Source organism: Thermobia domestica, chromosome 10, assembly GCF_964235325.1.
Source record: "Thermobia domestica chromosome 10, izTheDome1.hap1.1, whole genome shotgun sequence".
NCBI lineage: Eukaryota > Metazoa > Arthropoda > Insecta > Zygentoma > Lepismatidae > Thermobia > Thermobia domestica.
The window spans coordinates 21,388,297-21,414,074 of NC_137463.1; the positions used below are offsets into that span (position 1 = coordinate 21,388,297).

General features: G+C 36.0%; 1 protein-coding gene across 1 annotated transcript in view; it reads left to right on the forward strand.

Annotated features, from left to right (window-relative positions):
- Positions 1–22,283, forward strand: part of LOC145662356 (uncharacterized) — a 69,216-nt gene extending 46,933 nt beyond the window's left edge. Inside the window, exons 6-12 of the mRNA XM_081727866.1 lie at positions 129–367; positions 5,520–5,722; positions 7,664–7,868; positions 12,002–12,188; positions 13,520–13,643; positions 18,601–18,772; positions 21,882–22,283. Of these exons, the coding sequence (XP_081583992.1) occupies positions 129–367; positions 5,520–5,722; positions 7,664–7,868; positions 12,002–12,188; positions 13,520–13,643; positions 18,601–18,769 (1,127 nt within the window). The 3' untranslated portion in view covers positions 18,770–18,772; positions 21,882–22,283. The remainder of the gene's footprint in view (positions 1–128; positions 368–5,519; positions 5,723–7,663; positions 7,869–12,001; positions 12,189–13,519; positions 13,644–18,600; positions 18,773–21,881) is intronic.
- Positions 22,284–25,778: the final 3,495 nt, after the last annotated feature.

The window sequence follows — 25,778 nt, forward strand, 5'->3', positions numbered from 1 at the left end:
GCATTCCATCTTTCCTTTGTGTAAGAAAGACATTATTTATAATTACAAGAAAATAAAGATTTCCATAACAACTATATTGTGTGTTTCCGTACTACTACTAAATTTTCTTTTGCATCATTACTTAATAGGGTTTCCCATAGCAGAATGTTTTCCGGATGGGAAGTTCATTGTGACAAAACCAGAAGGAACCGGAGGAATAGTTACTCGGGGAACTGTTGCGGAACAGCTAACGTATGAAATAGGAGATCCACGGAATTACATTCTTCCTGATGTTGTCTGCGATTTTGGTGACGTCAAGATGGAAGAAATGAGAGACGGGATTCTTGTTTATGGAGCGAAAGGGAAACCGCCAACGGATTACTACAAGGTAGATTAATTCTAATTAACATTTAAGATGTTTATATATTTATTTAAATCTCCGGTAAGCTATCATATGAGATGAAACGAGGATTAGAGAAAGCTTTTGGTTGGTCATCGCCCACCCTCCATTCGATTCTCCAGGTGCTGATCTTGAAATTTCAGGGAACTCGTTAGACAGTTCAGAAATGGTAATCTTTGCCCTTGATCCTCGCGTTCAGCAAGGTCGTCTGCCGATATACGAGGAGATATCAAGAAGTTCGTGCAATCGCCTAGAAGAAATCCACTCTGGAGAACTCTGACATAATGATGGTATTATTTCACTTCGTAGTCAGCGTGCCTAGCGATACATTTTTACTAGAATCCTTCACTTCCCCGAAGCCTGTTTTGTAAAGTTAACAGTTTGGCTTTGAAACTACAGTTTAACCTCAGAAATGATGTCATACCTATTGTCAAAATGTCATCCTCTAAGTGGGCGCTTTGTTTCGGGGAAGAGAAAGAAATCACTTGGTGCTAGATCCGGTGAGTATGGGGGCTGGGGTAATATTTCAAATCCTAATTCCACGGCCTTCTTCATGGATTCATGGGCGGAATGAGCTTTGCATTGTCTGCCAACAATAGCACCCCTTTTGTGAACAATACACGTTTCTTCTTCAATTCCTTTCGTAACTTAGTCAGAATTTGGGAATAATAGGTACTTTTAATAGTTTTCCCTTGTTAGGTAATCTGTCGTGATGACTCCTTCGCAGTCCCAGGAAACGAAAAACCACCTTGGCGGCAGACTTCTGCACTCGTGTCTTTGCTCATTTTCTTTGTTTCTTCGTCATAAAGGTAAACCCAACTTTTATCCATTGTCACTAGTCTGCCGAAAAAGTCCTCTTCATATACCTCACAGCGATGCAAAATTTCTCTTGCAGCGTCCTCGCGATTTCTCTTCTGGAAAGGTGTGAGCAGTCGTGGCACTCACTGTGCTGACACTTTCTGAAGATGCAGCTAGTTGTGAATGATATTCCAGACAGAATCATAACTCATACCTATTGTACACACAGCACTTTCAATGGTTATCCTGTCTTCCATTATGATCTTCTCAACTCTCTTTTTCAACGCAGCATCATCAGTAAAAGATGTTCTTCCAGATCTAGAGGCGTCTGCGGTGGTCATGTGTCCAGTTCGGAATTGACGTTCCCACTTTGATACCATCTTATAGGATGGGGTTTCATCCACATACACTTCTTGCTTCTTTTCGTAGATCTGCTTGTAGCGGCCTGTGGTTTATTCCGCGTTTGATTCATTTCCTCTACTTTCAATACTAAACTTCAAGCTGGTGGGTGAGTGATTGTATAGTGCTTCCGTACCGGTTCTTATTTTGGCTTTAGTGGTTATGAAAAATACCGTTTCATTAGCCAACAAAAGGCCACTAATTCACCTTGCACTATCGTTTGCTTTGCAGGACCTTCCAGCTACACCCCGCCAGAGTCCACCATGCAATAGTACCGTCTTTTATTGCATACCGGACCCGCGCACAAATACACCTAGAGGCACCCACAAAGCTCACCTGTCACAACCATCACTTCCGACCTGCTAAACCCAGAGTTCGGGAAATAGAGTGTGATCGTGTAACCCTGCGTAACGGCACAATATTAAGTTGTATCTATAATTTTAACACTGAACATTAAATTATACGTTTATACTGACTTTCTGATCACATGCATGTTTTTAAGATTATGTTTTCATGCATGTGGAAGTTCACAAAAACACAAAGAGATCATGCATTATTAGGTAATTTTATCAATTAAAACATTTTACACGTTTTTCACAATTGTTTATTATTATTATTAATCGTATGAAATCGATTTTATTCAAGGCCCTTATGCTTTACTCGAACGCGTCGCGCACTGTGCGTACCGGGAAAAACCCTTTACTCGTTAGCACTTATCTATTTACGGATGTCCATGTCCATGAAGAGAAATATCCTTGGCATCATCCCTGCACTTTACAATTATCCATGCTCCTTCTCCACTGCTACCAAGCGCAAATAACTCGTAATTCCAATTATTGTGGATTTCAATACATAAATGCTACAAGACATTGTCACACTTCCTTCCTTCTCCGATCGATGTTACAGCCAGAATGAATTCACTGTTGCAAGTTACTTTCCACCGGGGTGCTCCCTGCTATCATCACTACGTAATGGATAACATAATAGTTACAAATAGCCATGAAGCACTGTGGTTAAGAATGCATAGGGAGGAAATTTATTCTTTGAGTTACATTCCATAACCATATTTGGAGAAGTGAAAGGATTTTTTGCGTCGCAAAGGTGCACACATACATATACACTTTGGTCTGTTTGCGAAGAGAAATTTCTCAGAGCTTCCTTTATACGAGATTCACTTAAAAAGTTAAAAATTTTCTTCACTAATAATAGATCTAGGAACTTAATGACACTCCATGCTTCATGATTGTTCATCATCGCATCGTCAGTGATTTACGTAAAAGAAAGAAAAAAAATGAAACGAGTCCAGAATTTGCATGGTTATCATACAGGGACTTAACTATAAAATGCATGTCCGAGATGATTCGTAGTTCGTCACCTTCTAGGAGATTGCACGAACCTTTTGATATCTCCTCATGTACGTCGGTAAATCCTGCTTTAAACTTTCTGCAGCGATCATACACGCACTTTTGAAGCTCCCGCTGTAATCATGACTCATTCTATGATGAATTGCAGCTGTATTATTATTAAGAAATTATAGAAAAATAAGATTGCCATAGGGCAGGTAGTATAGAGCTAATAACTAGACATTAAAGGCATGATATAAAGAAAATTAATTTATTGGAATTATGCATAACAAAATGAATATAAATTTTAACCATTACCAAGGTGCCTATAAAATGAATAATAGTATCATGATTTTCATGAGGTTCACATTTTCGCTTTCATGTTAAGACTCTCTTGTGTAAATTTTACTATGGTTACCAACAAAGTTCTTGTGAGCGTACTTACAATATTATGGTGTTCATTGCAAACAGAATTTGCACAGCACTTTCCGAAATCACTGATCTCCCTTTCGAGTGAGCGCGAGTAGTCATAAGAGGCGTATGGTTGATAGATATTTGAACGATTTAACTAAATTGTTTAAGGTTTATATAGTAGTTTTCTTGCACTTTCATTTCTACTATTCGCGGAACTGAAAGTTGGAACTAGGATTGTTTATGAAATGATTTTCGATTTTACTTTCCTAAAACCTTCCGCGTTTATATGTTGTCACTTCTATTTTAAAATGGCTTCACTCTCCTATATTGTCTTTAATATTTGGAGGTGATCTGTTTACTATATACTTTTAATTTTCTTAAAAAATCTCAAAATGAGGAATGTCTTATTATGATCTTTTGCCCGAAAAAAAAAAATCACTCGGCAGGCGCTTCGATTTCAATTGATATGTTTCCGCATCCACAGTGATTGAACGACAAAGTCTGTCTATCGGTGGGCGGGGCGGGAGGAGGGGAGTGTCAACGTCCAATGGATAGCTTTGTCTTATCCTCGTTTCGTCATCTCACGTGGTTCTTCTCTGTTGCTTTAACGGAGGTTGGGAATAAATAATAATTTACCCTCATATAAAATGGTATTTTCAGAAGAATTTTATAAAAACAAACTTCCTCCGGGCATCATGTGGCTATAATATCAGTTAGGAAATTAGCACTTGGATGAAATTATTTCCTTTTTGTTATAAAAATATAGGTTTAATTCGTGGAGTGCGCAATGCAATTCCTGGTTTCTTGACGGCATTACGGATTCACCACTTGAAAAGTTCCATGTTTACACATTCAGACACAGATACATCGTAGGCGATCGGTAGAACGACAAAGTTAGTACTTAAATATATATACAGGGTGTTAATGAACTATACCGTACCGACAAACTGTAAGAGGTGATTCCTTACATCAAAATAAGAGAAAAAGTTCATATGGAACTGTGGGGAAAAGTGCATAGTTTCAGAGCTAGGGTTGTCCAAAATCGTGAAAAAGCCAAATTTAAATAGGCCCTATTTCAAATACCAGAAACCTTGGATGGTGTTCCTTATCCCACGTAATGGAAGTCACGCATACGCAATCCAAAAATGCATATATCATTAATTTTTAGTGGGTGTACAGGGTGAAATTCCCAGACATACCATCAACCGAATTTTGAGATATGCTTTGACTTTATGATTGGTCCAAAGTAGCCAAACCATAAGCCTTAATTACAGTGAACACAGCATCCTTTGGCGCGATGTCGGAAGTGTTAAGGATCGTCAGCAGCAACGCATTCTGCAATGTTTTCTTTCACGCTTATAAGTGAAGAGAATACATCGCATTACACATTATTTCGAAAAAAACTTACAAAAACAAACAAACAAACAAACGAACAAACAAACAAACAAACAAACACACACACACACACACACACACACATATATATATATATATATATATATATATATATATATACGGAGCTGCCGGTCCCTAACACTTCCAACTTCCCTCCAAAACATTGGATGTCCATTGTTGTCAAGGCTTACCTTCTGCCTACTTTGGACCCTCCTTGAAATCGCGGAATATCTGAAAACTATTGAGAGCATATCTGAGAATTACATCCTGTAGGGAATACCCTGTATACCTATTGAAAATTGACGAAATTGATCTGTCAAATATTGAACCCTACGATCTCTTCAATTTTTGTTCAAATTCACCCCTCACTTATATATATATATATATAAAATAGTATTACTGGATAATTAGTTACTGCACTAGAAGCTGTTACATTACAGTATATAATAGATTTTGCTTCAAAATACATTTATTTTTCGTAAGTTGGCGATCTGTGTACGTTGGCCATTTTTCAGTGGAACTGATTGTGACCAACATAGACAGGCTTCACTGTACTGTGAATGATAGAATGATATGACATAATACTTTCTCCTCGTCCAAACAACCTTCAAATAATGTTTAGGCTAAGCTTATCTGAAACAGAAAAAAAAAAAAAATCTTACAACACTAATCCTGATACATATTTTTTCATCAAACTTTTTATTATTATTATTATTATTCAACTTACAATAATAAGACTTAAATTATATGAATTATCTGGGAGAGAGAATAATTGTTGTAAAAATCTACAGGTTTGTGCCACATATTTAGATGGTTTTCGTGCAACTGCAGTGTGTCCCATTGGTGGACCGAAAGCTGCGAAGAAAGGAAGACGAACTGCTGAAGCCATTATTTCTCGATGTAGATCCATTTTCAAGAGCAAATGCTTACCAGATTTCCATCGAGTGAATATCCAAATCATTGGAGCAGAAGACTCGTATGGATCTCAAGCAAAGTATGTAGTATTTGTTGATAGTAAAAAAATACTGTAGGTTAAAACGCTGCGTTCTTTTAGTAAAGCCTTATTCTCTTGGTTGAGATTTTTTCCATGCTTCACAAGCTGAAGTATATCAAAATAAATATTAGGGAGAGAATAGACAACAATCAAAGCTAAGTGAACACAGTAGTGTTTGAGTAATGATTTAAAAATGTCTCTTCAGAATTACATAGTTAAGGATCAGGATTAGGAATTAGATTTCTGGGCTGTCGGCATCTAAGGCCATTTAGCCCGTATATGAGGGATGACGTCTCTCGGCGAACACACTATCCAATGAAAGGGAGGAAAACGGCCTGGGACCATTATGTTAAGTACCATCCCAGCATTTGCCTGGTGTGAATGATGGAAACAAAGGAAAAACCTCACTCAACATGGCTGGCCTGAAAGAGCTGTTACACTTTTTCGACCGAGTGTCCCCACCGGGAATCGAACCCGGGATCGCTCGCACCAAAGACGACAGTATTAGCGACTGCACCACGCGGGGCCACTACACATCCAATGATCACTTTTTCGACAGTGGCGTCACCAATAATTCGGCTTTAAGGGGTTTCGATTATTATATGTAGATTAACCATTTGTAGACCAAGTAACTAAATTTAGTTACTCTTATGTGGCCAAATTTGACGGCCAAATAACTAATTATGTACGTAGTTACCTTGTTTTAAATGTATTAATGTTTGATAACACACCAGCTAAACGCATAAAATGGGTAGAAATAAACCAACTCGACATATATATGCAGTGAAAACAACAATAATAAATTTCAGTGAGGGGAAAATCAAATACTCCTGATCTTTGCATCTGGTTGGGTAAAAGTCATACAAGCGTCTGATACTTATAAAACTTTCAGGATTAGGAACGAATGATTGCATGCTAATCTGGGATGTTTACCTTACACACAAACTCAGTAAGATTACAACTTTGGAAACATTGAAATACTTGTATTAAAATTCCAATAATAATAATAATAATAATAATAATAATAATAATAATAATAATAATAATAATAATAATAATAATAACAATTATTATTATTATTATTATTATTATTATTATTATTATTATTATTATTATTATTATTATTATCATTATTATTATTATTATTGGAATTTTAATACAAGTATTTTAGGTAACAAATATAAGAATTCTACCTTTCACATAATGTGCATTTTGAAGACAAAATATTGATACCATATCTGTACGTACAAATTAAATATCCTAATGTACAGAGTGGCCTATAATTATGTAACTGACTGTAGTATTTGTAATTCTAGATAAAAAGTTTCAATATGGCAACACTGTGTAGCCTGAGAGTGAGGATAAGGGTTACTGGACTTAGAATCGTTAGTGTATGTCAGACAGGATGGCAGAACGGTTGTCTCTGGAATAGCGTGTGCGTTGGGTGCTAGATCGGTTGACGTGGGTCTGTCGAGTGACCAGCTCGATCTCCCGATCTCAAACCACCTGACTTTTTTTATGGGGTGTTTTAAAAGACAAAGAGGTGTTTTAAATCAACATCACATACACAATTTGGCTAAACTACGGGAAGTTATCACAGAAGAGTTCAACAGAATACCAGTACGGGTTCTTACAAGCGGCTTGTGACAACGTTACTCTTTGTCTCCAGGCATGGATCCGTGGAGAACAGAGATTAAAATTCTTGTACGGAAAGGTATCAGAGTAATGTGTTTATCTTGCTAGTTTCTTTACCGCAGTTTTTGAAACATGATTACAGGCCACCCTGTATGTACTTTCTGTACATCGGAATTCTCCTACAAGAACGATATATTAACATTTCCAACATCACATTGGAAATAAAAACTCCATTCTTGCTGCTGATAAGTAGGATTAACGAGGTTTCAAACATATAAACATTCATGTGATTTTTTTTCTTTTAAGTCCAATGTGCCATGATGTACGTGAAGCAGTTGTGTGGTTAGCAGTTCATCATCAAGACAAGAAGGCAATCGAGTTATTCAGTCGTGAAATAGCTCCTGCTGCCACAGGGATGGCACCTGGCTTCACTACTTTACTGGGTGGTCGACCCAAAGCAGTGCCACTACTTCGATTGTTTTCATTCCTCTATCCGAAGAATAGACTTCAGGTAAGTTATTACTTAAATAATTCGATAGTTATAAAATTTGAAAACAATTTTGGTGTTATATTAATCTTCTTGTATCAATCATCTAACCATTGAGAAAACAAATATTCTAAATGTCACTACTTTTTTTCCAATCCATATTGTGTAATGATTAAGGAAGCATTTCAGTGCACTTGGAACATTGTATGTGTCGCTTACATAATGATTTGAAGGTCACCTGTCCAAGGAAGACATTTAGCAGCACTTCGTTTCGACTATTGGGTGCGGAAAAGTAATACGTTTGTGTGGATTGTTGGCAGATAATAATGACATTGGCATCTTATAGCCCTTTCATACACAGGAACTGAGTTATGCTACTAGTACGAGCAGAAATATAGACCAAGCAACTGATAGCAGACACCGATACCTTGTTTGTTTTTTCCATTTTCTATCTGTCAAGACTCACGTATTTTCTCTGTAGTGGGACGGGGTTGTCAGGACACAAGAAATATAGAAATATATAGTACCTAGGCTACTAGATTACATTAAACGTAGATTTGTTACTTTTAACCACAGTATCTACCACCACGAATAAAACCCGGCCTCCTGCATAGGCAGCGAAATTATTTAGGCACGAAGAATCCCATCGATGTATGTTTGGTATTGTCAACAACATATTTCCTTCCTTTACTTCTTTTCTTAGTGGTTGAATAAATATAAACGTAGATGTAGAGTGGTGGATACTGAATGTTGCTCGAGACGGTTGCGCTAGAGCAGACGGTGCAGTGGCAGCAACTGTTTTAGTGCAAGCAACTGCAGTTGCTCAGTATAAAGCTCTACTTTAAATCAATAATTCGCAAACAGTTGCGCAACTCAATGACTTCGTATGAAAGAGAGCAAACACAATGCTTACAGACCTGGAAAATCAGGGAATTTGATTTTTGCCGCGAAGAGTCGGGGAAATTATTTAAAAGCTTTTTAATGTTAGGGAAACTAAGTAGTCGCTGTCGATAATGAAAGTATCTTTGAAGTAATAAGGTTATTATTTGGGATTTAGAGATCATGCAACATAACAATACAGAGTAATAGGTTAGATGTATTAAGATGTATCAAGGTGTATTGTGCCATGATTTGTGGTTAGGTTCTTAACTCTCAAATCAGTTGAGCTACGCATCTTGAATTCCTTAATGTAGCCAGAGTGGCGCCTCTCATCTTCTGAGCTGAGATAAGTGTCTTTTTAACTGATTTCAGAAAAAGAACAAGGTTTTCAATTAGACAGGTTTATCAATATATTGTGTATATTCACGCATATCTTCGACATAGGTTTACCAATTTTAATGATGCTTTTTTGCTTGAAAGAGCATACCTTCCTGGTGATTCTATATAACTTTTGTTAGGATCTAATGATACTCTTCAGAACTAGACTATGAAACTCCTCAACGGCTGAAAGTGTTTATACCATAATTGAAGGGTATAAGGGAGACACAATAGTAACACTCATGTAAGATGAATTGTAAGAACAATTCAAGTTAGAAACAACAGCATGCTGAATATGTATAATCATGGATAATTTTCACACTCGTGTACCAATTTTGTTGAATTACTTTTTGTTTGAAAAGATACGTTTTCGAGGTGATTTCATATAAATTTTATTAAGATTTGACAGCCATCTGACTTTCTCGCAGGTTCCATCTAAATTTTGTCAGCATCTAATGACAGTCTTTGTAGTCAGGCCATATAACTCCTCGACAGCTGATAGTCTTTAATACCGCGTGTTCACGTATAATTCCGTAGCGCATACACTAATTAAAAAATACACCTTTGGTGACGCAATTTTCCTATAGCGACCCATTTTATAGGAACTTAGTATCATATCTTTAATTTATTTATCTAACTAAACTACTGGGAACACGAAAAAGAGGAAATATTAAACTTTTATTAAGGAAATAGTAAACCTTTGTCAGGGCAAATCAGGATGTCAGGGGAACTTTACAGAAATTTTGGAAATCCTGTCTTAAGGAATTGTGTCCACATAATGCGTGCTGTTCACTTGACATACGTTGTAAATACCGCATTTTTTTTAGTTTTTTTTCTGATGGGATTGAATTGGATAAGTGTAACTAGCGCTGTGTTGAGAAAAAAGGGATATTTTAAACGGAATTCCTGCTTAAGTTTCCCCCCACATTGTAACTTCCCTTGCAAACACCAGCATGCTCCACGTCAGTGTCGTATTTAGGGGGGGGAGGCTTTCGGGCTTAACGCCCCCGAGAAAAATTGTATTTACTATATTAAAGTAAATAAAATATCTTGCAGAATTTTCACATTTCCAGGAATAAAGTTACCAAAATCACCACCCCCCGAAACAAAATCGTAAATACGCCACTGCTTCTCATTATACGAAAATTCACCGGCATGTCTCACATTATTCGAAAATTATGTTCCGTTACAAATAAAACTTAGTATAAAATATGTACCTCTAAATATAAGTCGAGACATGTTCAACTAACCACTTACATTCACTCATTGACAGTAAATACTAAAGAAAGGGAAGAAAAAACAGTTACCTTCAGAGCAGATAATATATCACATCTCAGAAGGAAAATAAATATTTTGTCATAACGCTTGCAGGTGTTGTTGCGTACATTTCATTTTTTTTTTTTTTTTTTTTTTTTTAAAGGTAAAATCGACAGTAAAACCTTCCTTTAGTTCCATCAAATATTTTGTGAAAAAGTTGTTCATCATTCCTAACAGGAACGTCATACTGATAAGTAAGTACGGGCATATGAACGCCTGTTTCATTACAAGTAGAGCAATGGATGAATCGTTATCCTGCATTAATTACAGTGGCAGTTAGAATTCATCAGCCTACCTAAAACTCATCAGCCTTTAAACAATCAAGGACGTGGAAGAGTTAACCAGAAATTATACGTCATAATTCCTAGTGGTGTTATGTTGTATACCAATCTTTCCTAATGGATGGTCCGCAGACTGCTAGGGGTCCGTGGAACAAATTTAGGGAGTCCGTGACGTTATTTACTCCAATAATTTATAAAAGTTATAAATAATTCCGAATCCCTTCTATGTATGTATTATTGTATGTTGTATTCTTATAGCATAAGCAAAGGTTTATGATTTAATTGTTACTAATATTATTATTTCTCTCACAAATATTATTTCTGCGCAGATACCAAAAAATTAAAGGTGTGAGGTTCATAGCTTGTCTTAAACATAAAAAGAGGGTCCGCAACTCGGAAGTAATTGGCAACCACTCCTTCAGATTACAGTTCTGTTTGTTTGTTGTATATACGAGGATGATTCAGAAAGTAATTCCTCCAAGCTGATATCTTTATTTGTGTTTGACAGATAGCACCGATACAAGTATCAGTGGAAAGCTTTCAATGTCAGCTACAAATGTTGACATCATTTTTCAACATAGTCCCCATTACGGGCAACACGCTTGCGTCAACGTGAAAAAAAGATTTTTCATGCTACCAGTGAAGAATTGTGGTGGCTGCTGGCCTCACCGTTGCCAAACCGTTGCTTTCAACTCCGCGTCACAAATGTATTATTGGCTCTTAAGGTGATCCTTAAGGTGGGGAAGAGCCAAAAGTCGCAGAGCGCAAGATCTAGACTAAGCAGAATGAGGCAGAATATCAACACTTTGCCTGCAGATGGGACAATTTTGATTTTTTTTTTTTTTTTTTTTAACGTAGGAGAGGAGGTGTGGCGGTACTCCCATCAAGTGACGCTTCGTTTCCGGGTTATAATGGTGTATCCACGACTAGTTACAGCGATAAATGTTTCTGGGCCAACAACCTTCCGCAGTCAGAAATTCAATGACATCCCGCTGTTCCAACCGGACGTCATTATTGGATGCCATGGATTGCTTCATTATTCTGAAACGAGAAGAGATAGGAAGGCGAAACAAATAACATTCTATAGCTTAAACATCAGTGCGTTAATGATAAACAGTGCAGAATATTTGCAGTACTATTGGCCAAGTAGTGGGCTTGGAGCCATTATTTTCTGAATCACCCACGTATATTCCATATTATAAATAATGATCAGCATTACTGAAACTACAATATTTTGCTCTTTCTTCTCTTGTTTACTTACTTTTACTGCATATATTTTAAGCCTTTTTTCCCTCCTTATAGGCTAACATTTCGTTAGACAACCAAAGGGAATCATACGTATTCGAAGCAGTCAAACAAGAAGTTGACTCAAAGACGGAAGACAGAAGTTCAACAAAACAAGAAACTGTGAAGGAAGGTCGAATGTCTTATAGATTGGAAGACTTAGCTTATACACGGAGTGGGGACAAAGGAGATATTGGAAACATAGGTAAATATAAGTATATGTTGCGGAAGACCAGATATTTGGACCGAAAAAAAAAATCTCTGATAACGAGAACATCGTATTGTAGTATATTGATGTTGATTATTACACGCTGTTCATTGAAGTTTACAGCACTCCGTAAAGGTTTTCAAAATAGATATTGCTGATTTATTGATATTTACATCACACTCAACAATTTTTCAAAATATTGCAGTTTGTTCATTGAATGTAATAACCAATGCTGTGCCGTGGAAAATCAGCGCCACGGGCTAGAGTATACGATGGCGACTCCCGTACGTATGAGTGAAGTCGACAGACCAGCCGCGAAGCACCATCATGGTTGGCGCGAAGCGTAAAAAAAAATTCTAAAATAAACTCTAGTTTTCCTTGATTTTGACACTTTTTATTACTTTTTTCCTTCCATTTGGTATATGTGTACATGTATTTTCCTAACATAAGTAACATTATAGGACCACTTCTTAAAGCAGGAAAAGGATTTAAGTACATACTAGTAATATTCCAAGTAGTTTTTCCTCTCTTTTTCTTTCCTTTTTTTTTCTTTTTCCTCCCGAATTTTGCACCCTCCTTACTTCGGCGCCCAGGTCGTCGCCCCGCTCGCGGTACGATACTAGTAATAACAGAACTTAAAGATTTTCAAAATATTCGAGAATAATTATTGAAATACACAACAGTTCTTTTTAAATGAAGTCGATACCTCTGGTGTGCTTCTAAATGCAGCTCTTTTGGGAATGAGTTAGTGTGATGGGGAAAGGATTGTTCTGTGCAGTGTGGTCTTGCATGATAGTTTGTGCAGCCACAGGGTGTCTATCGATCACGAATGTCACGAAAAAGTCACGAAATCAGAAAACGGTCATGAAAGTCACGAAAAAGAAAGTCATCACGATTTTCTTTTAAACTGCAAATGTAAGTACAGATCGGAAAATTTTGTTCTGTAAAACGTCAAACTTCACCACCAAAATTTTTATGGTCAACTGTAGACGCTATCAAATCGCAAGCAAAGTACGTTTCTATTTCATGAATGAAAATTAGGCCTAATTCGCATCCAAATTCGCTCTTGAAAATGTTTGGAAATTTTATGACTGAGTAAAGAAAAGGTCACGAAAAAGTCAGGAAATTTCATTTTGAAATTTTTGTAGACACCCTGAGCCACCAGATGCACCAGATTCAAGTCTTGCATGATGAGATGTTTTAAATAGGAAAGAGTTATTTTTCCACAGATGTATTACAAATTTATATTAATTACAAGTATGAATAACAACGTGAGACTTGATAAATGTCATGGATAGATGTGATACCGAGTATTATTTATTTTACAGGCGTGATAGCTAGACATCCCAATTATTACCCATATTTGAAGAGGGCGCTAACAGAAGAAGCTGTCGCTAATTATTTTTCACATCTATTTAAAGATGGCTTAAAACCCAAGGATTGCGTCAAGAGGTAATTTTAATGATACAGTAGTTTTGAATTAAATGTCTCGAGATCCAGTAAGTAATATGTAAATTACAGTAATTGTTTTTTCTCTAGTGATATGTAAATTTATTTGCATATGAAATATCTTACTTTTAAGATATTCTGAAAGATTATTGCAAGAATTTAAAATGTTACATAAATCACTGAAGCGAGCGAAAGGAAGCTTTTTGATTCATGCTACTTGAATTTAGATATAAATGAAGAACTTGTTTCTTCCTGATAATTTTCGAAGAAAGAAAGATAAAAAGATACTTTTAAGGCTTGCCAATCACCTCTACTAGCTAGATAACAACGGATACCAACTCCAGTCAACAGGTAAATGAAACAATACGTTGCATATTTAATAACGAAAGAAAAGTTGCTTACGGATCCGTTTAAGGTAATATTTTTGTATACTGTTTCAAAAACTTTCTGCCTCACCTTAAACAAATGGGTAGATAAGATTCTGTTTATTAACTAGGCATTCTATATCACTAGTTGTTGGTTAGAGTTGGTACCAGTTAAGAATGAGGGAGTGAATTCACCAACTTCATAGCATATTTCGCTATCTTCTGCTGTGCACATACCAAACTTAACCCTTTCGGGACTTTTTTGCGTTTTCGTACTTTTAGTTAATGAATTATAACCCAGAGATTATTTACCCGATTGATAGGATTAAGACCTTTTTTTTTATTTTATTTTTTTTTTATTTTTTTATTTTTATTTATTTTTTTTTTTTTTTAGAAAAAGAATGTTGCAATTTTATGGCGTAAGTTTGATTGCAGTGTTGTCAACAGGAGGGAAATTATGGAAGGAAATGTAGTGGTGAAAATTTACAAAATAATTCTCTAATTTTAAGATTTTCTGGAGCTGGTACCACTATTGGCATATGGGTCCAAGTCACCTCAAAAAATTTGGTGGTCGACAACACACAGTGAAAATGTGAAGTCGCTAGCTGCCATACAAAAACAGAATAAAAAAATTATCTCATCTACACACGAAATTTTGACACTTTTTCCGCTCAGAAACAAAAATCAACAATTATGCAGGTGCTGCAGCTTCCCTAATAATCTTATTGAAACTTTCTTCCTCAACTCCTATTTAGTGCATTGTGTTGGCCAAAGACGAGACTTGCAGATACTGATACGTTTATTCCAATATAGCCAACAAGAGGGAAAAGTAGGATATTTTCCGAATTTTTCCCTAAAATCGGAAATTAAAATTTTATATGGCTGGAAACACTGCTGCCAGACAGACGCAAACTATCTCAAAATAAACTTTGGTACACCACTCAAAATAAATTTTGGTACACCACTAATATATCCTGGAAGTATCATGACGATATCTAATAAACTAGACATGTTATTTGAAGTAAATATCTCATTCTACATATATATATATATATATATATATATATATATATATATATAATATAAAAACCTGTACTTCCCCTGATTATCCAAGTGAAACTTCCAATGGTGCATTGTGTAGGCCAATGACAAGGCTTTCAGACGCTGATACATTTGTTCCAATGTAGCTAATAACAGGAAAGGGAAACTATAGATGGAAAAATGGAATATTTTCCGAATTTTCCTCTAAAACAAGGAACTAAAATTTACAGTGGCTAGAACCACTGCTATCAGACAGACGAAACCTGTCTCAAAATAAACTTTGGTACACCACTAATATATTATAGTAATATCATGTCGATATCTAAGAAACGAAACTTGTAATTAAAAAGAATTGATTATGGTAAACAGAAAAAAAGAAAAAAAAAGTATTTAGAACCTAAATTCGAATTTTCGTGGTCCCCTGATTGCTCGATTGTAACGATCTGTACTTGCTTTTGTTCAGTAAGGACTGATGTTCGATTGGCGCAAGTTGTCTTGCGTTCGTACTTATAGGTACGGATTTATAATAGGAAAATCATAATTTCCTTGCTTGGCAGCACTCATTGTGTTGTTCAAATTGGTCTCATATCGATATATGAGATATATACCTGACAAGTCCTGAGTAGGTCTTGGTAAAACGAAGGAAGAAGCCAAAAAAGAAAATTCGAAATTCGTAAATTCACTTTTTTTTTTAAAAAAACTTTGAGAAGGAAATTCGACACTTATTATGATTTCTATCAGTAAGAAAAGTTGTAGATCGAAGTATTACAACATTAAGAACACATGAATATTGGCGCTGGTGATTTGTTTTCAGAACGTGGGAAGCAAAATGCTAGCAATTCTTAGCAAGTAAACATTTGTCATATTTCAAGTTCCACAACTTTTGTTTATTGCATTAAAGTGACATATCCTGAATCACAAGTAAGTAGAATATAAAAACATGTTCATTAGCGAATATTAATAAGTTAACGCCTTAAATGTTTGTTTAATTACACAAAAACTATTAAGCGTTTAATTGTGTGGGGTAACATTGGCAAGGGCGCCGATCCGGGGGGTCCGGACCACCCCAAAGCTAATGCGGGCCCCCTATTGTATTTATGAATATACAATATTTGGCATAATTTGAGTGCAATTAGTCTTAAAATCCTCACATATACCTTATGCATCTGAATGGGCCCCCCAAATTTACAGAGAAATCGGCACCCTTGAACATTGGCCCATATGTTTTGTGTTGGTAATGGCCCAATATTAAAGATGAGAAATTGTTACAAATGGTACGATGTAATAAGGAAGATTACCCCCCCCCCCCCCACTAGCTTCTAAAAGAGGATATTATAGAGTGCCTGAATTGCAAGAATTTTCTTCCTAAAACTGACCAGTGTGGTACCGGTAAAGTACTCTACCGCAATGAAGAATATAGTGCTCTTATTTTTGGATGTTAAGTATTCATCCACTTGGAGAGATTTTCATTGAACGATATTTTTGTTTGCCTCAAATTTGAACAAAGTGATTTCACCCCTATGTTTGTAATATCGGTATTTTAAGTATTCAGAAATTTATACCGTTCTTTTATAGATGTTTCGTATTCACCCGAGTAGAATACAAATATTTTCATCAGACGATATTTCTCGTTCGATTGAAATTGGGTAAAAACATTGATAATTTTACCAGTGTGTTTATAATACCCTGTTCTTCTCTTTTGTTTCTTAAATACAGTGCTACAATAATACTTTCGTGTATTAATTAGCCATTTTGACAAATGGGCTAAATCATGAAAAATCTTGCATGGCATCAAAAAATTGGAATTGCAATTATCATTCTTGGTCACACTGAGTGTTCACTGCTTCCAAAAGAAAGTCAAAAGATTTTATTTTAACAAGGAGAAATGTCACTAAAGTACCTCCCTAATCTTAAATGTTAGAATGGAAATTTAAAGAAAGAAAGAAAAAAAAAAAAAAAAGACCAAAGTATATCCAGTTTACCGTACCGGGGTATTGTATTCCCATTTCGTTTCGAGTATTTCTCGAATAGTAAATATCTGGTCGATAGTTGATCGATTTCGTGTAAATCCGTGCTGATAATCTCCAATAATTTCATCTGTGTATGGGGTCAGTCTTGCCAATAGAATGTTTGAGAGGATTTTATAGGATTTTGGCAGAAGAGAAATGCCTCGATAATTATTACAATCAGTTTTGTCGCCTTTCTGGTGAATTGGAATAATGATGTCAAAATCTTGGAACAAAATAAAAACTTGACAAGATCTAATCTTATATATCTTATGAAACGTACGCTTCATATAGAATTAACTTCTGCTTAACTTTCTGAAATAATCAAAAGGATCACTTAGGTGTGAGAAAGAGTTAGGTAATTTAGATCTCACACAGTTTTTCAGTGTAAAGTTACTACAAAAAATATAAATTATCTATTTGATGTAATGTATAAACACCTAGAGATCAAAAGTTTATTCCCGGTCGGAACACTCAGTTGAGAAGGTGTACCCGTAACAGCATTTGCAGGCCAGCCATCCTGGGTGAAGATTTCCTCATTCATACGAGACAAATGCTGGGATGGTACTTAACTTACACGGCCAAACTGCTTCCCTCCTTCCCCGGATAGTGTGTTCGCCGACATGATCCCTTAAGATCGTAGAAGCCATTAATGTCCAGGATTATGCATAAATAAATAAAAGTCAATTATCGTTAACTAATGAACAAATCAATAGAGCGCTTATGATTCTTCAAAAAGAAAAAGAAAAAGAAAATTAAGTTCGGTGGGTGTTAATGTTCAGAGGTAGAAGGGTTACCGCTGGTGTGTGGGGTCCCTGATTCGATTCCCGGCCACGGTGGGTGTTAATGTTCAGAGGTAGAAGGGTTACCGCTGGTGTGTGGGGTCCCTGATTCGATTTCCGGCCACGGTGGGTGTTAATGTTCAGAGGTAGAAGGGTTACCGCTGGTGTGTGGGGTCCCTGATTCGATTCCCGGCCACGGTGGGTGTTAATGTTCAGAGGTAGAAGGGTTACCGCTGGTGTGTGGGGTCCCTGATTCGATTCCCGGCCACGGTGGGTGTTAATGTTCAGAGGTAGAAGGGTTACCGCTGGTGTGTGGGGTCCTTGATTCGATTCCCAGCCACGGTGGGTGTTAATGTTCAGAGGTAGAAGGGTTACCGCTGGTGTGTGGGGTCCCTGATTCGATTCCTGGCCACGGTGGGTGTTAATGTTCAGAGGTAGAAGGATTACCGCTGGTGTGTGGGGTCCCTGATTCGATTCCCGACCAAGTAAGTTTGTTTGGACAACATCGTGTCTGTGGGTTTTCTCAGGGTACTCACGTTTCCTTCCACATTCTCATTCCACCAATTCTTCACTCATCATTCACTTGCCTTAATCATTCGTCTCTCTCAGCCTAAAAGGGCATAAGCGTGGGACGTTAAACTGAAAGTTGTAATTTTCATTTCTATTTTAAGTTATACGATTTATCAATAGAAAGTTGATATATTATTACAGTAAGACCAGTGAATTTGGTCGTAATTCATATATTTTTTTGTTTCTATTCTTCTAGGTACGAACTTCCTGGCGTCCATGCTATGAATTTTGTTCTAGACTCATCTTTAGGAGGTGGAGGTGTTGCATCATTAAGGTTTGATCCACAGGGCAAAGCGTACGGGCAAATGCTACTCGACTTCTGCATAAACAACATTCCATCTCTAGAAGAAATTAAACGAGGCTAAACGGTAATAAATATGTCCCTGAGTCAGTCATTTCATGCGCATATCAGAATTTATAAATTGAGGAGTTTGATGTAATAAGGGCGTATGTCTGAAATATGCAGTTGATGAAAAACGATGTTGAAAAATTTAAGTAGTTTTTTTTTTCTTACATAAAACAATGTAATATGGAGCATTTTATTCCGATATTGAATTGAAATGTTGCCAGGAGGCTAAACAAGCATGGCAAAAGCCACAAATGCGTTTCATGCAAAAGGGGCGTAAACTCGCTTACTCCCTTATTACATCAAACTCCTCAGTTATATTGGTATAGTAGTAGTATTCCAAGTTTCAGAAAAGAAAACATCCTCAATATTTTGTCCGATCTTATTGGCTTTCATCTGGTGGTTATAAAGAAAGAAAGAAAAACTGCTAGATTAAATTTACTTCGGAAAATAGTACCATGTGTTGCTCGAGAATTAAATTATTAGCTATGAATTTCCCATTGAGGTTTCTCTGTAAGCATATTTTAATCTACCTTCTTTTAAGTAGCGAACGCCTTATGTCTCTTCTCGTGAGGTCAGCGAAATGAAACATGCTGGGTATGGTCAGAGGAAAGATGGGCATGGGCTAACCGTTCTTACTCGCTAGATGGTATTGCCATTATGGAGTCCACCTAGCTTCGTGAGGACAATTGGATAGCTACTTAAAGAAAGAAAGAAAGAAAGAAAAAAAAAAAAAAAAAAGCTAACTCCTAAGCTAGCTTTAATAGCAATGGGAGCCGATGTTCTGAGTAATGGATGAGTTCCGCAAGCCCTGAGATTTTTATCTTCATTAACCACGTGACGAAGCCAATGAAATTGCATGAAACATTCAGAAAAGTTTCTTTGTAAAACATGCTCATATAGGCCTTATAAATTAATGAAGACAATAAGGATGTATGGTGCTTTGTTTTCAGTGATCAATTATTGGCCAACATCGAAGCGTATACTATAGTGTGAGGCCTTAAGAATCTTTGTTTTTAATTTGTTCGAGAGTCACTGCTTTAATAAATAAAGCTTTACTTATGAAAAGCACCCAGATGGTAAATCTCACCCTAAACGCTTCAGCAAGGAGTTGTTGTCTTCCTAAGCACGGATCTTTTTAGAAAATAAATTTTGCTAAGACTAATTATATCACTGTTTAGTATCCTTTACTGAAAAAATAACTTTCAGAAGTCTTTTCTTTTCTTTTTTAATCTTCGTGCATATGTGTCGACCTTCAACATCCTGTGAACGAACCTGTTTTCTGTAAAGTTAACGATATTAATAATTACTGAAACATTGATTTGAAGTCTCATTTGTTTCCTTTGATTTCACATTCATTTCACTGCTAATTGAACTTCGGTTAAGAAAATCGACAATTTTTAAAACTGTTCGTTGAAAACTTTGGTATCTTCAAACCGACATACTTAAAACCTTAGGAGATAACACTCTGCAGAAACGTTCACGGTGAGGTATGTAAGTAGGGTTGGAACTTTTACAAGTATAAAGTATCGTACAAAATTATGGTATGTAGCAGGTACTAGAGATTCAGTGGAAAGATGTGTTGTCTTGTATTTAAAAAAACACTGGCCACCCTTCTGTATTTTCAATCTTACTAGGGAAGGTCGCGGGATGTCATTCTGACTTCATATCGATACTATACTCATTAGACTCCTTTTTACATATGAAACAATTAGGCAACCAGAGAAATTCTCATTCTCAAGCGTGTTTGAATTACAGATTTTTTTTTTTTTTTTTTTTTTTTTTAAAGATTAGAGCTTCATTTTTTGTATCAAGGGGCTTTCTTGGGCGCCCAACACAGTGATGAGGTCAAAACGTAGGCATTTTGCAAGATAAGAGCACTTCTTGGGGAGGGGGTAAAAGATGATGGCGTCTTGCAATTTGCAAATTGCCTTCCGTTTGGCACACTGGGTCGTTAGGCTGATAAAGTGTATTGGTCACCCCTATTCGACTGTATTGTCTATCAAATACCTCCCAAATATCATGTTTTTCAGAAATTTTCTTTTCTTAAGCATGACAACGTAACTGTAATTACAATAATGTTAGTTCTTCTAACATAAATGTGTTTTATTATTATTGTTTTATATGTTTATACAGCGATTTTCAGAACCACCAAACGGTTTGAAATATAACATTTCTTTGGAATTATGACTGGTGAAGTAATTGTTTAGTACTTCTGACATTTTGTTTCGTATTTTAAAGGTTTTTTACCGGAACATTAATTGTTTAGAGTATGCAATTTTCATTAATCAAAATTGATGTAGTAGTAATTCTTCAATACAGTTTTTCCTTATTTATATTGTATATGTTATGAAATTGCTTGTGATAACAGTCAGCTGTTTACAGTATACAATTTCTATACAGTAAGACTGTACAATGTGTCGATTGTTCAATACGTTTCTCTGTAATTACTTTTTATGTTACTAGGTTTGTTAGCTATTATACTTTTGGTCGACAATATATATTAAGACAAGATTAATTATGAATACCTGGCAAAGTGTTTCAGAGACAAATGTCATTCTTCAACTTTAAAGATGGCCACAGAGGAAAGTGATATTTGAATGATATCGAATACGGTGGCCAATACATTTTTACCAGCCTAACGACCCGTGTGCGAAACGGGAGGCAGTTTTTAATTTGTAGGACACCATTCCCCTTCACTTCCTCCCTAATAAGTGCTCTTATCTTGCAAAAGGCGTACGTTATGACCTCACCACTGTGTTGGGTACCCCAGAGAACCCCCTGATACCAAAAATGAACCGACTATCTAAAAAAATTGGTCACTTCAAGCTTTTCGCAAAGTCTGTTCAATTTTGAACTTTTGACGCTCGTAATTCGAACACGCTCTTGCAATCGAGGATTTCTCCGGTTGCCTAATTGTTTCATATGTTAAAAGGACTCTACCTTCCCTAATTAGATGGAATTAAATGAAACTAATATGAATCTTGTTTGATATTTGAGACCTTTCATTCAAACCAAACGAATAAAACTAGTCTACACATATAATGGCCTTACAGAGAGGAGTGTGGCCCGGTGTGTTGAAACAAGACTGCATTTCTAGACTTGTTTCAAATCAGTTTCGTCTTTTCCAGAAATGAGAGAAACTAGTTCTTCTTGCCTTCTCCCTTACGTTTGCATTCAAGTCCTTCTGCTAGCCAAAGAATCTCAACGACAGTTGACACAGAAAATAAACAGGCACTAGAAAGAATAGTGAGGAAAAGAATTCAATTAAATTTATTGAAGTAAAGAAATGGAACTAGTTTCTGTTTTGGCAAATTTGGAATGACTATTCACTTCGTGTGTCGTTATACTCATGCGGAGGGAAGAAATGAAATTTGTATGTATTTTAAAATTTATAACATCAACTATTTGTTATTATGTACTTTTATTGTCTGTACATTTATTTTTTTAAAATTCTTTATATTTTTGTAAAGATATTTTCATAAAAATATATTTTTGTAAAATGGGGTAATAAATATAAATTGAATAGTTTAGTATATCTCTGTTATTTTCCTTCAATATATTCTGTCTTACATACTATCCTTACTACGTAGTATCACAGAATCCTAACATGTCCATACGAAGAAATAGAAAGATTCGGTCCTGACGCATAATATTAATACTAGAAATAAAAATACCTTGTATCAGAAGAGAAAAAGATTCATCTTAAGTTGTCATCCCCCTCTGGGGCAGTGGCGGCCGGCGGATTGTGGTTTCGGGTGTTGCAGTACGAACGATAAGAAACAGAAGATATAAAGTTGACTCATTGACTAATCAGCATAACTTTAGATGCAAATGCTATGTGACATGTTAAATAAAATTCTATTTTTAAAAAATAAAAAATGCAGAACATTTTATCCGATTAATCACCTTAATTAATTAGTAAGTTCATTCTTCTCTCTTTGATTGGAGCAAATCTGTCTAATAGATGCTGGTTGAACTCTGGTATTCTTAGTGTCAGGTCTTTTTCGATGGAAAGCATAACCAATGGTGATAACCTTTCTTGGGACATTCAATTCCTTGAAATTCCTAGTACAATTCTTTCTCATGTGGAAAAAAACTTTTCGTCTTTGGCTGACGCCATAGGTACTGTTAATATTAATTTCAAAGTTTTGTAGATTTACTAATTTTTATTTATTTATTTATTTTTTAGATTATTGCGACCGATTCATTCTAGCAAACTCAGTCCTTGACAGTGATCCGAATTCCTCTTCAGCGTTGACTGAAGAGAGTTCGTAGCAGAGATTAGTGTTATTAAAAAAATGTACATTGAACACGCTTTATTCACAATTTATCTAGGAAAATTTCAAATAAATTGTGGAAATGTACCTAGTGCATACAACATTACTGCCATAAGGTGTCCTGTAAACTTAAACTGTTTTTTCTTTTTCGAACACTCTCCTGAATTGCACTTTGCTTGTTTTGTCTAAGCTTTAATTGCAAATTTTTCCTCAGTTGGAAGCTGGTCAATGTTTTTTGTAAGTTATTTACAGAAGTTATGGTATACAATACATTCAGAATTTGTAGGTTATTTACAGAATTAAAGCACACACAATAAAATTAAACCTAATAATTAAAAACCAAACCAGCTGATACAAAATAGGTACTGGTATATGAATTCCGAATGTCACATATTCATACATCAACACACACACATGTGCGTAAAAGAAAAAACTACATTCCAAATCATCCGTCTTGCTTGTTACGCAATGCACGATGAACACAATATACTTCCACATGAGGCGAAACAATGCTTACCAATGTGATATGTTCTGGAAAGGAAACCTCGAAACCCGCCAGATGAAGGATCATCATGTAACAGAAGCCAAAAAAATCAAAGAACATCAAAACAAACAGCACTGCCAGTTCTACACCCAGAAATATTAACTGGGAGGGGTCCAAAGTATTTGAAGGAGGTCCAATACGTCTACATAATATGGAACCTGTCTTATACTGCACCCGAAAAGACGACAAGTAATTCTTACTTACTGTCACCTATATTTTTAGAAAAAATGATAGAACGATTATTTTTATAAGAAAATAAGAGTACATAATGAGGTGTAAAATAAAATATTTAGCCTACATCAATCGTTTCTGTGTTTAAAAAGTATAGTTTATTAAAAAAGTCTACAAATGTTAGTCAAGTTTCGAAATTTTTGGGAGGTCCGATCCCGGTAGACCCCCTCGTGGCTACGCCCCTGAGCATTGCTAACTAGTCCCAAATTCCATGTGGCGTTCCCCATCATACAGTTTTATGTGGAAATTATCAAGAGTATAAAATATACTTATTTTATAAAGGAAATATGTATATACTAAAATACTATCCACAGAGGGGGAGGAGGGAAGCGATTCTACATACAGACTTATTAATATTTGATTCACAAATTACTGTAGAAGAAGCCTTCATTATCAATATAAGCTAAGAATTAACTTGTAAATGCGGGTCTACTTTCATTTGTTTTCTCCTCTACTAGATATTTTCTTTCTTATTTTGTAATTTTGCAATCACTTTTTTTAATTGTCATTATATTGATTTGCTTCAGTATGGTCCCGTAATTTAAGAATATGAATGCATAAAAACAAATTCCATTTGTTAATTGCTAGTGAAAGAAAATTCAGAAATCTTATTTAGCGTGAAAAACCTTCTCGTTCACTGGAAACCGTGTTGTGTTGCAGAAGCACTGCAACGACCAGTCTCTTTAACTTCTGAGATAGGGGAAAGGAGACTTAACATTTGCTCCAATTGCCGCGCTGAAGGAATCTGGTCGTTGCATGCTCGCTGCAACATCATGTAAATTAGAGACTCTGTGACGGATTATTTTTCGCTTTTTAAAACGGATTAACGGAACGGACAGTTACAGAAGTAAAAAATATGTTATTTAAAGTGTATATATGCAAGTATTAAAAAGTATTTTTTCTGTTTTTTACTACTATTGATAATAATATTTTTTTCTTGAAATACTTTGGTCGTTGCGCAACGCTGCAACACTAGCATTAGCCGCCACTGCTCTGGGGACTTCATCAGGGTCATGAATTACATCCTAAGTTGTTAACAATATGCGAATTCCTTCCTATCCGTGAGTCTGTCTTAAAAGTAATCTTTTGGAAAACAATACATCATAAGTAACAGAACTGTTAACCTTTTTTGGAAGGGTGGGTAGTATTTACACGTAGCAAGGATGGTTCTTTTTTATTTTTTGATACAAGGTAAAGTATATTTTTCTCCTAGTCTTAAACATGTGTCCTATAACTACCATTACGAATGTTACTGATATATTTATTGTATTCAGTCGGTAAATTATTCACACTCAAAACATTAATAAATAAATCAACGTGTTGTGAACGATTTGTCTTTAGGACATAGAGAGGAAGAAAGATTTTCCCCGAAAACGCTAGAATATCAGGCCTTCCGTAATTTAAGCTTGTAATCATGTTGATGAGCTTAGCTTTCAAAGCCTTGTGTTTCGGGCTCGGAGAACGTGTTACATAAGCCAATGGAATTGTGTGATTCGATTAATCACCACATACTCTGTGAAAGCTGAAATTTGGAATTTTAGGAGTAACTATTGATTGACGCTAAAAAATTGGGGATATGGCAGAAGTCTACCATTGAAAGACGTACGAAAATGTCACGGGTGCTTAGCTTAGGGCATTAAGGTAGTCGGCAATACGCAATCGATTTCCCTCGTGGCTATGCGATGGATAGCATACGCATCTTCGGCGCGAGAGATCCGGCATCGATTCCCAGCCCCACTTTAAGCTGTAGATCCGTACGGTTTTAAGCTACGCGGTGAATGCATTAAAACCTCCCAGCCAAGTTATCTCAATTTCTGACGGGTCGTTCAAGATGTATGTGACCTGTTGTTAGCATGGTACATCACTCTCCTTTTTGTTGATTTCCTTCCATTTCTTTTGAATTACTAGGTGCACTAGTTGTTGTTAACAGTATATGTCTGACTCTATCAGTTACCCAGTGGCAGCAGCTTGTG